At 38.0% G+C, this 14,771-nt stretch overlaps 1 protein-coding gene across 4 annotated transcripts in view; it reads left to right on the top strand.

Moving 5' to 3' along the window:
- epha6 (eph receptor A6) overlaps positions 1-14,771 on the top strand; it is a 171,414-nt gene that overhangs the window by 42,709 nt on the left and 113,934 nt on the right. For 3 of the 4 annotated variants that reach the window (XM_077579684.1, XM_077579685.1, XM_077579683.1), the window contains exon 1: positions 6,893-7,410. The exons of the other annotated variant lie outside the window; for it this stretch is intronic. In XM_077579684.1, coding sequence (XP_077435810.1) covers positions 7,260-7,410 — 151 coding nt within the window. In that variant the 5' untranslated portion in view covers positions 6,893-7,259. Of the gene's footprint in view, positions 1-6,892; positions 7,411-14,771 lie in introns of those variants that run through there. 4 annotated transcript variants of the gene reach the window in all.

Here is a 14,771-nt window from a genome sequence, read left to right on the forward strand (position 1 = left end):
GGACAAAAGTTCCGAATTCCACCTTTTTAATTTTATGGTATTTAAATCTATATGCAAAACAACTCAGGACAGAGCACCTTTTTGTGTAAAGAATATTTGGGTGGCGTAACCCTTACTTGCAATAACTGCACTCATTGACTTGAGCGGACTGTCGCATTCTTCAGTTGAAATACTTTTTCCAGGCCTTTACTGCAGCCTCTTTCAGTTTTGTTTCTGGGAGATTTCCCCTTCAATCTCCTCTTGAGGGAGGTAAAATGCATGTTCTATTGGGTTAAGGTCATCACGGCGTTGAATGAATTGAGTCGAAAATTAGAAAAACGGAATGCTCAGCTTTATACTGAAACCCGTGCGCTGAGGATTCCTCGCATGGATATATATGACAACATTAACCCTGGAGAACCCAAGAACCCTTTTCTTCTTTGGAAAATTATGAATTATACATTAAATGACTGCTATAAGTTCACTGAACACCAAAATATATGTTTTTTCAATTTTAACCCTTGTTTTTTGAACTAGCTCAGAGTTGCTAATTTATCAAAACATATATATAAAACATACTCCTAGGCATTCTGCGACATGATATGAAATAGATTAACAAAAAAAAAAACAATTTTACCAACTGATGGTTTGCTGAGAAGATGGTTTTGTTTGGATTGATTTCCAGCTCAACAAAACAGCATGTTGCCAGCCATCTTGTCACCACCACTCTGGCTCATGTAAGTGCAATATTCATCCACTAGATGGCCCCATGCAGGGGTCAGAAGTGGCACTCTGGACTTTTGAAGTTAAATTTGTAAAAAAAAGAAAAGGTCTTTGTTATTTGAGTAGCAGAATTAATAGGGGCCAAATTTGACCCTGTGGGTTCTCCAGGGTTTTAATGACCAATTGTTTTGCTATATTTTGAAATAATTTGCTGAGTACCTTTTTATAAATTATCATTTTTGAACACTTCGCAATGTTTTTCTTGAAACTTTTAAACAGTGGAACTGGCTTACTGAACCCATATTGCATTCATACATTCCCTTCACCATTGTGGTCATAATGGCTACACCGCCCGAGTGTGCTTCTCCAGTAACGCCTAAACACACATTGCTATGAGCGGTGAAGGTCAACTATCTACTTACTTGAAAAGAGATTCATGAGAACTTGCAAAGAAGTCCGTGAAGAGCCGAGCATATAAAAAAAAAAAGGGTTGTCAGACTCAACGGTGCTCTCTTGCCAAATTTAGCCTCGATGATGGATGGGTCATTTTATACACCATTAATCCATCCATTTGTCAATTACTAATGGAAATGTGGGGGTTAAGGATGGCAAGGCGGGATTCAGGAGCTGTCAAGTAGCTGTAAGCCACCTTACTTGGTCGCTGACTGTGATTACAGTGCGTCTGCAAGCTAACTGAAAAGCTCCAGAAAAAGTGTTACGGGCGATAATGATGTTTATTACCCTTCATGCTCATTATCAATGCTGTCATTTCCCGTGGTGATTCATTTTGTGTGTTGTTTTTATTGTGAACGGCATTGGCTGAGCGCCATGCATTGTTTTGCTGCCTAATGAGCATCCACTTCTTAACAATTGCCTTGTTGATGACATGGAACATTACAATCGGAAGATAATACAGATGGATTTGTTCCCAGACAAGTTTTAAACTAATAATGACATGAATGTCGGCACATTTTGGGAGATTCTACCAATATAAGTCTAATTGTGTTGTGACAGTGATTGCTTTTTAATTGAGTCTTTGGAGGAAATTAGTGAGACGGAAGTATTTCAAAGCTCCCCTGTTTTACATGGCTATGTGTTCTACATTAAACTTGTTAGTGGGCATTTTGGTCAGCAATGCTAACATCTAAGTAAAATAGTACTGTAGTTCAAAATAAACGATGTGATCCACCACACCAGCATCTATCGAAACTCAGACACAATCTGCTTCTTCCTCAGGTCGTTCAATCGGTGGAGGCTGGTGTCTGTGGATCTCACTCTGCTTCGTCTGTCCTTCCTTCCTTTCCTCAGTCTCTCCTTTGGTCTCTTGAGGTCTCCCTGATTTGTTGGAATTTAGAGGTTTCTGGGGTTGGTGAAGGACTCGGTGCTGGATTTCACTTTCCTTTCTCTTCTTTGGTCCTTCCTCGGGTCTCCTGACGGCCTCACGACTCTGGCTGGAAGTGTTCGGTTTAGGTGAAAGGTATGGGATTTTTTAATAGGTTTTAGGTGAACTAATGAATACACACACACACACTCGCACGCACGCACGCACACATGCACATATACATTCTCACCCACATACAAAAAAAAAAAAAAAGAGAGAGCAATGATGATGACATGTCAAATCTGTAAAATTACCGAATAAACAATACTGAGCTCTCCAGAAAAAAAAAAGAAAAAGAAAAAAAAATAAACGATGTGAAGGAGGTTTATAAAGGGTTTATGATGGCCTATCTGCTGTCAGTCCTTAGATATGGCCACATACTCATCCCATTTCCTGCGTTTTTGACTGATGGCCAAACATGTCTTTACCGGTCGGGGTTACTGGCATACCCACTTTCGGCTCTGATGATCTCCTCTCGCTATTTGCTCTGCTCACTCTCCTAAATACCGTGGCCATCCAGATTAAAGCCTGTGGCCCATTAGGCAGCTGGGGAGGTGGGTGACCACAGACATGCAGCTGGACTGCAAAGCTGATGCTGTAAGGTTTGTGCGGTTCTCTGCACAGGTGGGCATTCAATCAGTTGTGGCGGACTTTCCGGAAGTCCATCACTAATGGACACCTGTTTTGCTGACTACTGATGAATGACAAGAAACGTAAAAAAAAAAAAGTCTGTGTAATCGTCACTAACTGGATCAAGTGCCGACAGACTTCCCAGTCACTGACGGACGTCCATTTTAATGACTGACGGAAATGGCCGCCTCTGTCTGTTATGGACCGATGATTACAGTTTGGTTCGGCTTGAAAAAAAATGACAGACTGACAATGACGGACCAACAAGCTTTTGTAAATTGCCCACCTCTGTTTCTCTGTCGCAATATTTATATTGCAAATATTTATCATTATTGCCATAATTTCCCATGAATACATAATAAAAATAAATAAATCTAAAATGATCAACCGATAATGTGCAAATAGCAATAACAATTCAGATTTTATTTGTCAAATTTTTGGGGGGTCAAATTTTTTTTTTTAAACATACTTGCATTCCAACGTGATATTTAATGTCTACTAAATCAAATTTACATAATATCAAATGCATATAATATAGACAATCTGACATTTTTATTTCTTGTCGCAGCAGTAAACCTAAATAAGTGCTTACCGGTTGTTGCCGTATGACTCCTTATTTTGATGTTCTTCACAACACAGGTTTATTGACAAAACTACCGATAAGTATATTTTCTGTGCCAGTATCCTGCAGTCAGTCCATATGCTCGTGCATCAGTTAACCACATTAGCCTGCTAGCATTGGTCATAAGCCATTCACGGCACCTATTATGATCATGCGAGGGCATGTTGTTGGCAATTTGCATACATTAAAGTCAAGATTTTAAAAAATCTGATTTAAAAAATCGCTTTGAATGACTATAATCATAGGTATGGTTAAAAAAACAACGATGATTAACTCATTCACTGCCATTGACGGCTATAGACGTCAAAAATTCATTTGAACTATTTCTATTAGTTTCACATTTTTTTTGAGTGTGACAACCTAGAATTTTTTTATTGTACATTTAGAACAGATATATAAAAAAATATTAATCGTGAGTTAACTATTAAAGTCATGCGATTAATTACAATTTTTAAAAAAAATTGTCTGACGCCCCTAATTTTTAATAGTCTTTCCTTTTCTTTTTTTTATTAGGGGCATCAGGTGATTATTTTTTTTAACTGTAATTAATCACATGACTTCACTAGTTAACTCAAAATTAATCACAAATTTTATATCTGTTCTAAATGTACAATACATGTTTTCATACTCTTGTTAACAAAAGTGGAAAACATTTTGAAACTAATAGAAATAGTTCAAATGAATTTTTGACGTCTATAGCCGTCAATGGCAGTGAATAAGTTAAAAAAACATAGTTTTTAACCCGGATTTACAAGCATTTTTCAGGCTTATCTTAAGAATGGAACTTTTTATTTTTGTATTATTATTATTATTATTTTAATAATTTCTCCCAAATTCACTTCACCTGGTTAAACCGAGAACTCACCTTTCCTTCACTGACGTTCTAATTATCAAAAGCATTTAAGGAAGTCATGAGGAAAAAATTTAAACAGTCAACACTGTACATTCTGATTCCTTGCTATGATGAGGACTTTAGTGAACCTGTTAGCATTATAAAGTTTCATCCTCGCTGTCAGCTTTGCTGATGTGGTCTTGTTCCAGCTTTTTGCCAGTGATGAGTACAAATGGACGGAGCTTGTTCTATCGGCACAGGGGGAATAATAGCTCACAGTTAGGCCCTATACACAACAGTCACACCTCACTGGAAACCATTACGGCAACGGAAACCAAATCATTGCAGGGGGCAGCCAGAGAGGACTTCTTGTAAGTGGGTTATCTCCTTCAATCATCATTCTTGTGAGACTGGAGTCTTGTCACCAGTTTCACCTTCCAGAGGGACATAATCTGCTTTTATTGACATGTCTTTTTTTTTTCCTTTTTTTTATTGACCAAACAATGATGACGTAGTGGAGGGAAATGTAGTTATTGTGGTAGAGGAATAGCGTCTTATAAAAGCGAAAATGTTAGTCTAAAATGGAAAAAGGGAAAGTATTTCCCATTGTGTGGCGATTGGCTGGCACTTAAGCACGAGAGACGGATGGTGATGTTGATGTATTTACCTTCGCTGTGCTGACAGCGAGCTGTTCCTATATGCCCTGATTGACTGGGTATCATCACAGCAGCCAGCATAGCTTTGTTTAAGCCGACGAGACAGCGGACGGTTTGCTTATTCACTCATGAGCCGTCCATGAAGGTGAGGGGAAGACCTTCGATCTTGGCTGACATTGCTGCCTTGGCAGTTCACCGGTGCACTGCGTTTGGATTGGAGAGAATTGATTGGTGTCAAAATGTGTACATTTGAATACTATTCCGCAACAATATCATTGGTTGGACAAAAAATGGTCACGCAACTTTACAAATCACTTTCTCATTTCATGACATTGTGATATCTAAAACCTTTTTTTATTTTTATTTTCATTTTTTTTTTTTTTTTTCTTGGAGAGCTCAGTATTGTTCATTTGGTAATTTTACGGATTTGACATGACATCATCATTGCTCTCCCTTTTTTTTTTCTTTTTTTTTGTATGTGCGTGCGTGCGAGTGTGTGTGTGTGTGTGTATTCATTAGTTCACCTAAAACCTATTAAAAAAATCCCATACCGTTCACCTAAACCGAACACTTCCAGCCAGTCGTGAGGCCTTCAGGAGACCCAAACCATTTCATATATAGTGGTATAGATGGAGTCCATTCCCTATTGAGATTTATTTATTTATTTCAGTCTTATACCACCCTTCATGGCCTTCTTCTTCTTTGAAAGGTGAACTTTTACCAGTCAAAGTTACCTGGATGTGCTAACCAAGTACACATTTCCACAACTAGCTTCTGATGCTACTTTTTTTGGCTAAAATGATGCACTGCCACACCGGCATCTCGCTGTCAGGAGATTTTACAATGAGCACCTGCCAAACAGATTAATGGTCCGTGCTGGATAAGATGGTGTTCTGCAAGTGGCCTGCAATGTCAGCGGACCTAACTGCTTGTGACTTCTTTCTTTATAGAGTAAGGTTTATGTACCCCCGACTCCCTGAAACCCTAGACCAGATCGTTCCACAGAAGCCGGTACGCATGATCATTTTTGATATGCTGCAAAGAGTGGACAGGGATCACAAATTGAGGTCCTGAAGGACATTTTATGTTGATAGATATTTTTATGTCCATAAATCTTTTTTTTTAATACAATTAAAACAATTTAAAATGATCGTATTTAGAAATGTCATGTGGTAGCGGTACTTGGTATTGGAAAAAAATAAGTGAAAAAAGTGGTATCAGATAGTTTTATGTGAAAGGGGGAAAAAAAATTATCTGTTCAAAATCAGGACATTATTTGTGAACCCACTATATTAGAATTGTCCTAATTTGTGAAAGAGAAGCAATGTTTGTTTGTTTTTAACTCATTCACTGCCATTGACGGCCATAGACGTCAAAAATTTATTTGAACTGTTTCTACTAGTTTAACATTTTTTTCCACTTTTGTTAACAAGAGTATGAAAATCTAGACTTATTTTTTTTAAAGAAAAGATTATTAAAAATTAGGGGCGTCAGGCGATTCAATTATTAAAATTTAGGGGCGACATGCGATTTAAAATTTGTAATTGCAATTAATCGCATGACTTCAATAGTTAACTCTCGATTAATCACAAATTTTTAATCTGTTCTAAATGTACAATCATTTTCTTCTAGGTTTTCATACTCTTGTTGACAAAAGTGTGTGGGGGGGGGGAGTTAAACTAATAGAAATGGTTCAAATGAATTTTTGACGTCTATAGCTGTCAATGGCAGTGAATGAGTTAATAAAAATGGCATGAATCAGAATACAGCCTTATTCTTATTATTATTAAAGCAATGATTTCCATCCCTACATTTTTGGAGGGCACGTGCCTGAGCAGGGATTCGAACCCAAACTGTGAGACGGATGTAACCTAACCACTCATTCACCGTGCTTCATGAGGTTCATTATATGACGCCACTGTATTCTTATGGAAGCACATGGCATAAACGTGTCCCCATAACGGTTCTCCTGACGCACACAAACACGCACACGCACGCACACACATTGCCTTGTCAGCTAACCCCCTCTAGTGCCGAGCCTCCTGTACAGATGCGCGCAGTCTCAGCCGCCGCCGCCGCCGCCGCGTGCTTCATCTCCTCCTCCTGCCCTCATCATCGTCATCCTTTCACAAACCTCGCTCGCTGGCTGCTGCAGCGGTCCGGAAAGGAGCACATCGGAACACGATTAGGGACCTCCACCGCGTGCGCGATGTCGCCTCGGTGCAAAGATTTTTGCGCAACGTTTCAAGTCATGCAGTAACTTGGAAGAACCGGCAGGAAATGTGCGAAGTTGATACTGTTTCTTGACTGATAATTGATCTTTTTGAAAGTTCCTCAAACGGCGAAGGGATGGATCTCATGATGAGCAAGAAACGGACCCAAATGTGATTCGGAGCAGAGCCAGTGGTGCTTTTTTTTTTTTTTTTTTTTTTTTTTATGTTGCACGACCCTGCCGTGCTTAATTCGCTGTCGGCTCCGCTGCAGCCGGTGACCGATGTTGCAGCAGAGATGAGTGTTGGACCAACATTTGTCCCTGTTGCACTTTTTCTTGGAATTGTCCTCGCTCGCTGTGGCCACTGCAACCAAGGTGAGACACGCTTCAATACATTACAAAAAAAAGTCTCTGACATCATACATGTGTTTCAAAAGAGCACCAAAAAATATTACTAGTCTAACTTTTGGATTATGCCTGTGCTTTATAAATGGGATACAACTGCTGTTTTTTTTTTTATCTATATATATATATAACCTATTGTAAACGGCATATACAAATTATTACTTTGGAATGGGTTTGTACCTAATGCCACTCAACTAAAATGCCTTAATTAAAATAAATGATCTTCTATTAAATGGTATAATTAAAAGTACTTTGCATAAATATCAATGTAGCTCAAAGTATTTTTACATATTGGTGACCAAATTTTGCCTCATTTCAGGCTATTCAAATACTGAGATTCATTTCTGACTTTTTAGATTTATTAGTACAATAACATGCGAATATGCTAAATATGACGGCTTGATGACAAATAAAAATCAATCAAATAACTTCATGTGGAAAGAAGATGGTGCTCTACCTGATTTAATCACATACACCGCAAAAGCATAGATTGAATGATAAGTGAGTGACAGAGTGAGATGTGTGCGTGTCATCTTCTCCATCTCATGGTGGGTGGGTAAAGAGCTACCAACAGGTAAAATTGTTCATCGACGACATGCGTTAACATCACCTCTGTTTGTACTATGATGTGATGCATGATGCTTCCATGCGTTTCAGGCTGTGTGAATGTGCGAGTGTGTTTAAGGTCGCAGGCGTATGGTGTAAATTAGAGTGTCTGCGATTGTGTTCACACTCCCACACGTTTCCTCTGCGCGTGAAAGTATTGCCACTTCCATGCTCTCTTGTGAGTCGTCATAATAAGCACAAGAGCAATCAATCAGGTTATCGATTATTTTTTTATTGCCCTCCTTTTCAGGTATTCTACTACTTTGCCCAATTGAATTTCAATGTGTGACCGTGCCGTGTTTGTCATAGTTAGAAAATAATCTCTTAATATTTCTATGCATTATGATTGGTTTTGTTGACGTGCAGCTATATATATATATATATATATATTTGGTATTCTTCCAATATTTTCCAAAGGGAAGAGCACGATAATCGTTTACTTGATTGTTAATAATTGTGCTGATTGCGTGGAAATGATTGTTGATTAATCGCGTCTTGAGGCAAAAGTGACAAGTGCACCGCTTGTCTGCACTGTCAGCACTCGTTGATTCAGTCTCAATTAGTTCGCAGGACATTAGCGAGCCGAGGCATTCATTCGAAAAAAAAAAAACCTCACCGTACACTACCGAACAAAAACATCGCAAAAAGCAAAGTAATTAGGATCTCTATTTACCCACAAATTGAGTTACTCTGTGTGAAATCGAGGCCTGGTTAATTAAACACAAAGTTAATTCATTTGCAGGAAGCCATCACTTATTTTCTTTAGGTTTATTCTACCTAGGGATGTTCGATACCCCCTTTTTTAGACTGAAACCAGTATCGCCGATAACGATACCACTAGTACTAGTCATTTTAAGGAAAAACCTATCTATAACAATATAGAATTTTTCCTGATGAAATTAATGGCAATTTTCTATTCTTCGACTTTCTAGTTCCTGATCAGAAAACAGCCACAGTTGTCAGCAAAAATCTCTTGAAATAAGGCTGGGTATCGACCCGATACTGCTATCTGGTATCTGTACTCGCCCATACCTAATTGTGCCTATTGCTTTCTATAATAGTAATAAATAAGCATTTTCTAACACATTTGTTGAAATTGGATCACTCATGTCAGGGAAATTAAGCTACATTCACAGTCTGGTAGCTTTTCGGTAGTTTGGTTCAGTATGACACTAACATCAAGTGGCATTCGCAACATTCAGTGAGATTATTTCATTAAAATTGTCGTTTATTTAAAAAAAAAAATAATGGACACAGATTGTACAGTAGTGGTTAACATTATATATGGTTGTAGTTCACTCTGCAATGTTATATGGTGGCTGTCAACTTCATACTTGATAATATGATGAAGCCGCACAGCATTCCGGTTCAAGATTGTTCCCAGTCCTCACTGTGATTGTGAAAATGAATATTTCCCTAAATCATGTTTCCCTTTCATTGGTCAGCTGTACTTTGTCTATTTTGTCTACTTTGTGCGCTTATATGCTGATGGGGAAACGAAAGCCAACACTGTTCCGTTCGGACGCGCTTGTGTAAATTGATGCTTTTGAAATCAGGAACAAAGAACTCCAAAGGGCTGGGATTTCAAAGAAAAAAAATAGGAGCTTTTTTTGGCTGTTCGGAGACCAATCAAAACAAAAACGACATATAACAACGTTATTTGTCAGTTTGAACGGCATCGCCTTCACATAGGCAAACCGTCCCTCATTAATGAATCTCCTTTTTTTTTTCTCCTCCTAAAGTCGACAGCAGCAATCTTCTCGATAATGAAAATTCATGAATCCAATTCACTAACCTGATTCCTTTGAGAGCCTTTTGACTCAGGATAAAGGTAATCTTAAAGATGAGGTCTTTGTTCCTTATTTTCCCGACATTGCTGAGGATGTGATTGTTCCTTGGGAGGCCGAGTTTCAGGAATTACAAATCAGAGATGTAATCCATCCTTGGCCAACGTGTTGGTCATAGGGAAGATCTAACACACTCTGTGAGAAAGTCTAAAGGCAGCCACAAATGCATGTTGGGAATACTGTACACGCGGTCATTTTCAATTTCTGTAACTGAGAATGAGGACCGCACATTCTTTTTTTCTTTGTTGCCTCTCTCTTCACGTCCTTGACCTTGTTGTATAGTATGTAGGTGAACGCTTAGGAACGAGCTTTAATCAGCCATTGAACACTAAATCACACTTAATCACCATGAGCCCAGGGTTCACCAGCCTTTTTTTAAAAAAAATGAAAGCTACTTCTTGGTTACGGATTAAAGGCTATCAATTTGACATTTCGGAATTTGTTATTATTAATAAACAGCACTGATATTTATCTAATTGATTAACCGGATTATGATTATGATGGTCATTTCTATGAAATAATTTCCCATCACTGGTGAGCTATTTTGGGGAAAAGCTGAGTGATGTTGTTGGTCCCTGCTTTAGCCTATATTAAATATTATAGAATGTTTGATTTTAGTGCCTGTTAAATGGCCTTTTCTATCCCAAAGCATGTTTTTGGATTTAAGCATTAAATGACCAAATCATTACTTGATAGTGAGCTGAAATGATTTTAATGACTGGCTATTGTATTATATTTATTATATGATGTGACAAAAAACCCAAATCCTCAAAATTTCAGCCTCTCAAAAGTAATTTTTGGATTTCTGTAGACAAAAAAAAAGCTGACTGATTGTTTTTGTGTCTGTTCAAAATAAGATCTTTGTAAACATCTCCTTATACCAATGATCAATATTTTTGCCTATTATCTCACATTTTACAGACCAAACCAGTAATTAAATCACAATTAGATCGTTTTCATTTTTTGCACACTCAGATTGGAATATTTTTCTGTTTTGTTGAGCTTTAATAAAAAATAATCAACAGATTGATCAATTATTAAAATAATCGTACTCAGTTCTGAAATACATTTTTCATCTTTGCGTGATGTTTTTCATTCATATTTGTCATTTATTTTACTTTTTGTTTTAGACTTAATATACTATAGCATAGTAAAAATGGCCAGTATTTGTCATGTAAATATAATATTCCATTGTGTCGGTATTGATAAACTTCCAATGTAATGGAATCGTATTGGAATTTAAAAAGTACGCCATCTCCCTTCCGTAGTGATCGGACTCCCCAGAAGAGGGAGCCAAAACAGGCTCCTTTCATATAAACAGCTCGTCTGTTGGCAAGTAACCTCACATTCCCCGTAAATGTTCAATGGAAAGTTCAGTTCACCGGCCCTGATGCGCATCAATTTCCACCTGGAATGGACCGGTCGTTCAAGATTCTCTTGAAATTCCCGATGGCTTACCACGCCTCTGGTGGTAACCTCTTTCTGCGTCATGTGAAACGTTTTCAGTAGTGATGGACAAATGAAGCTTCATGAAGCACTTGTGATATTTTTGGACTCCTCTAGATGGCACTCTTGGATTCAAGATGCAGTGCAAATGTAATCAATTATCATTGCGCTAGCCTTCATCTCTAAACCAAGAGCACCATCTAGAGGAGTAAAAAATATCGCAAGTGCTTCATGAAGCTTCATTTTCCCATCACTAGTTTTCAGTAAGTGCCTCACCTGCAGGTTTGGATTAGAGGATTTGAGGGAGTATTTAAAGCAAATCTAAAATAGTCCAGTCAACTTTTGCATAAAAGTTTGCCATCTATTTGCATTTAGGACAGATTTTCTTTGTGAGGACGCTTTCTTAAAAATGTATCATTAATATTGGTTGACGTGCTGGATTTACCGTAGACAGCACTGACCCGCAGCCAGTATCACAGTTTTCGGAATCATGCAAATTTACTTGAAATAATAGCTGTAAAAGACTGCTATTTCAGGGTGTTTGTGAGGCATGCGAGGGCTCTAGGACAGACAGGAGATGTCATAATTCCGCTGGAGCTCCATTTATTTGTGAGTTGGCCGGCTCATGTTCTATTTATATCAAACCAGTGGAAGTCCCGATGGACCGCCTGCTCCAGGCAGAGTCTGTGGGTGCCCTCCTGAAAGATAACTCTATAGAGGATAGGGCAAAAGTATTGATGGATATTTATTGTGTGTTGAGACATATCTAGTGCACACTGTTAAAGTAATGTCCTCTTTCAGAAGTACAAGTGTGGATGTATGAAATGCAAATCAGTGAAGAAATGTAAATCTGCATCCGCAGAACAGATTCAGATCAATGTTACTTATATTGTCATTCTCTGTTTTCACTAGATGAAGTAATTTCTGGAGAAATTGTGTGTGAATGCTGAATGAATGATACAGAAACGTGGAATGGTATTGAATGAGGTGGAATGTTGTGAAAGATATGGAATTATATTAAATGGCATTGAATGATTTTGGACTGATATTGAATGGCAATGAACAATATACAATGATCTTGAATAGTAGTGGTGAAATCCATGCATTTAATTATTATTTTTTTATGCAATGAGGTGAAATTATGTTGTTTAAAATGTGACTTTTGTTATGTAGGAATTAAATGAATTGAATTATACAGAATTATGGGAATTTAAATTGATTTGAATGGACTTTGAATCTAACCAATATTGAATTATGAATAGGAACGATACGAGCCCTAACCCTAGCAATGTTGAATTGTAGAAAGACTGTGAATGTTCGGAATGAGAAAAGTAATGGCTTGTGAAGCGTGAATATTTTGAACATATTGAAGTTGAAATGGTATGAATCAGTTGAGAAATGTAGAAGTAGTTGAACGGCAAAAAAATTATGGAATAATAATAATTATAACAATAATAAAAACAACAATAACAAGAAATTGTATTTATTTATTTTTTATCAAGTAAGAGAAGTGGCCACTGCAGTGTGTGAGCAAACTGGCCAACTTTCAGTAATCAGGCCATCCCCCGAGGAAGTTACTGGGCAGGTAAGCAGCACAACGTGGCCTAATGATGGCCAATTAAACCATTGGCTTTTGCCAGCTAGTCTGTTCGACCTGGCAGTGGCCCTGACGTGACATTCGCAGGCATGGAAAGACAGAGAGAGAAAGGAACTCTTCCAAATTCAGCCACCGTGAAGCAAATATTAAACCGAGCTCAAAGAACAAAGATGAGGAAAGTAGAAGGGATTCAAACGTTAAGGCTTACACGCCAGTTGAGATGCTAAATCAGTGATTAATTGATATCATAATCTTACAGGACACGTTTTTTTCAAATGAATCAGTGCCCATTTATGGGCAAATTAAAAGTTTACTGCTTGCTGTTTGCAAGCCTGTTATTTGTTCTGTCATGATTAAAGACCCGATTGTAAACAGTCTTCTGAATACAATTGTGTATTTCAAGGTGGTTCATTGAAATGTTAGAATGCGAAGAGTCTTATAAAATAATGACATGAGATTTGTTACTCTCTCTTCGGTGGCACCTCCGAAGGTGAATGATTGCAATGGTATGCCTTGTCTGTAACAGAAAGTCAAAGCAAATGACTAATCACACAGCTGGCAGCCACTCTGTATGTTGCCGTTCCACTTAAGCCCCATAAGTGTCTGTAGCAGACTTTCAAACAGTTTCTGACTGTCAAAACAAATCAAGAAGGCATTTTCTCGGTGGACCAGAAATTCAAACACACGTCGACATGGCAGAAACGCATCCGGCCGTCGGGCGATCAGTCGGGAACTGCCCGTCATCGCTCCAGACTTTAAGCGCAGCTAACAATTCCACACTTGAATCAGACTTATTGGTCAAATAATTTGTTCTCACAGACTGTTTACATGCAGTCGGGTTAAAGTCAAAATTCTATTTTTTGATGCATTTAGGACACATGGACAATGTCATTACGTAAATAGATGTAATTTCCGTTTTTAACCTTCTACGGTCAATATAAAGACATTATCTTCAACACACAACTCAAATATGGACAGGATGGGAAGCCTGGTGGTTCGCCAATTAGCGCCCCAAAATCAGCCCAAATTTTATATATATATATATATATATATATATATATATATATATATATATATAGTCAATCAACTCTTAAATGGACTTGCATCTGGCTTAATTGTATCCAATGAGCATCAAAGGATGTGATTGCATCAAAAAAGACAGCTAACAGCGGGTTAAACAAAACCTCATTTGTAAAAAGTAAAAATACTACACAAAACACAACACAAAAACTGAACATGGTGAGACAGACGAGGGCTGATTTTAAAATGAGATACAGATGCAGAAAAACAAAATGGGGTAAAAAAAAAAAAAGACACCCCTCTATTTTTTTTCTGTACTGTTTCTCAAATTTATAGATGTGGATGAGTTGGAGCTGCCAGCTACATGAAAGTCAGATACACTACAAATGGGCCACAAAAAAAAAACAGCGAACAATTTTGTCTAAAAGCAGCAAAGAAAGTGCGACTGTGGAAACTTGAGTAGGGCAAAGTCAGTGTTTCCTATATCAGAAGGTGGGCATACGTCACTGAGCAGTGGCACCACTCGACAAGCTCATAACTGACGGGGAAAAAAAGTCCCATTTTCCTCTAAGCTTCCCTCAGTCTTGTCAGAGAATAGCCACAAAGATGTAAATGTCACTTCCCTTCTACCCCAACGTAGCAGTTTATAAATGATAATAGTCGTTATTTGAAGCCCTGTCAGTTGCAATTCTGTAACACGCTAAGTGTAATGATTACACGACTGGTGATTTATACAGGAAATGTTGTCACTTAGAGAGTGTTTGTCGGTATAATCAGCCGCACCCCTAAAGGCCAGTTTCACAGCTCTAAATGGA

Source organism: Vanacampus margaritifer, chromosome 11, assembly GCF_051991255.1.
Source record: "Vanacampus margaritifer isolate UIUO_Vmar chromosome 11, RoL_Vmar_1.0, whole genome shotgun sequence".
Classification (NCBI taxonomy): Eukaryota; Metazoa; Chordata; class Actinopteri; order Syngnathiformes; family Syngnathidae; genus Vanacampus; species Vanacampus margaritifer.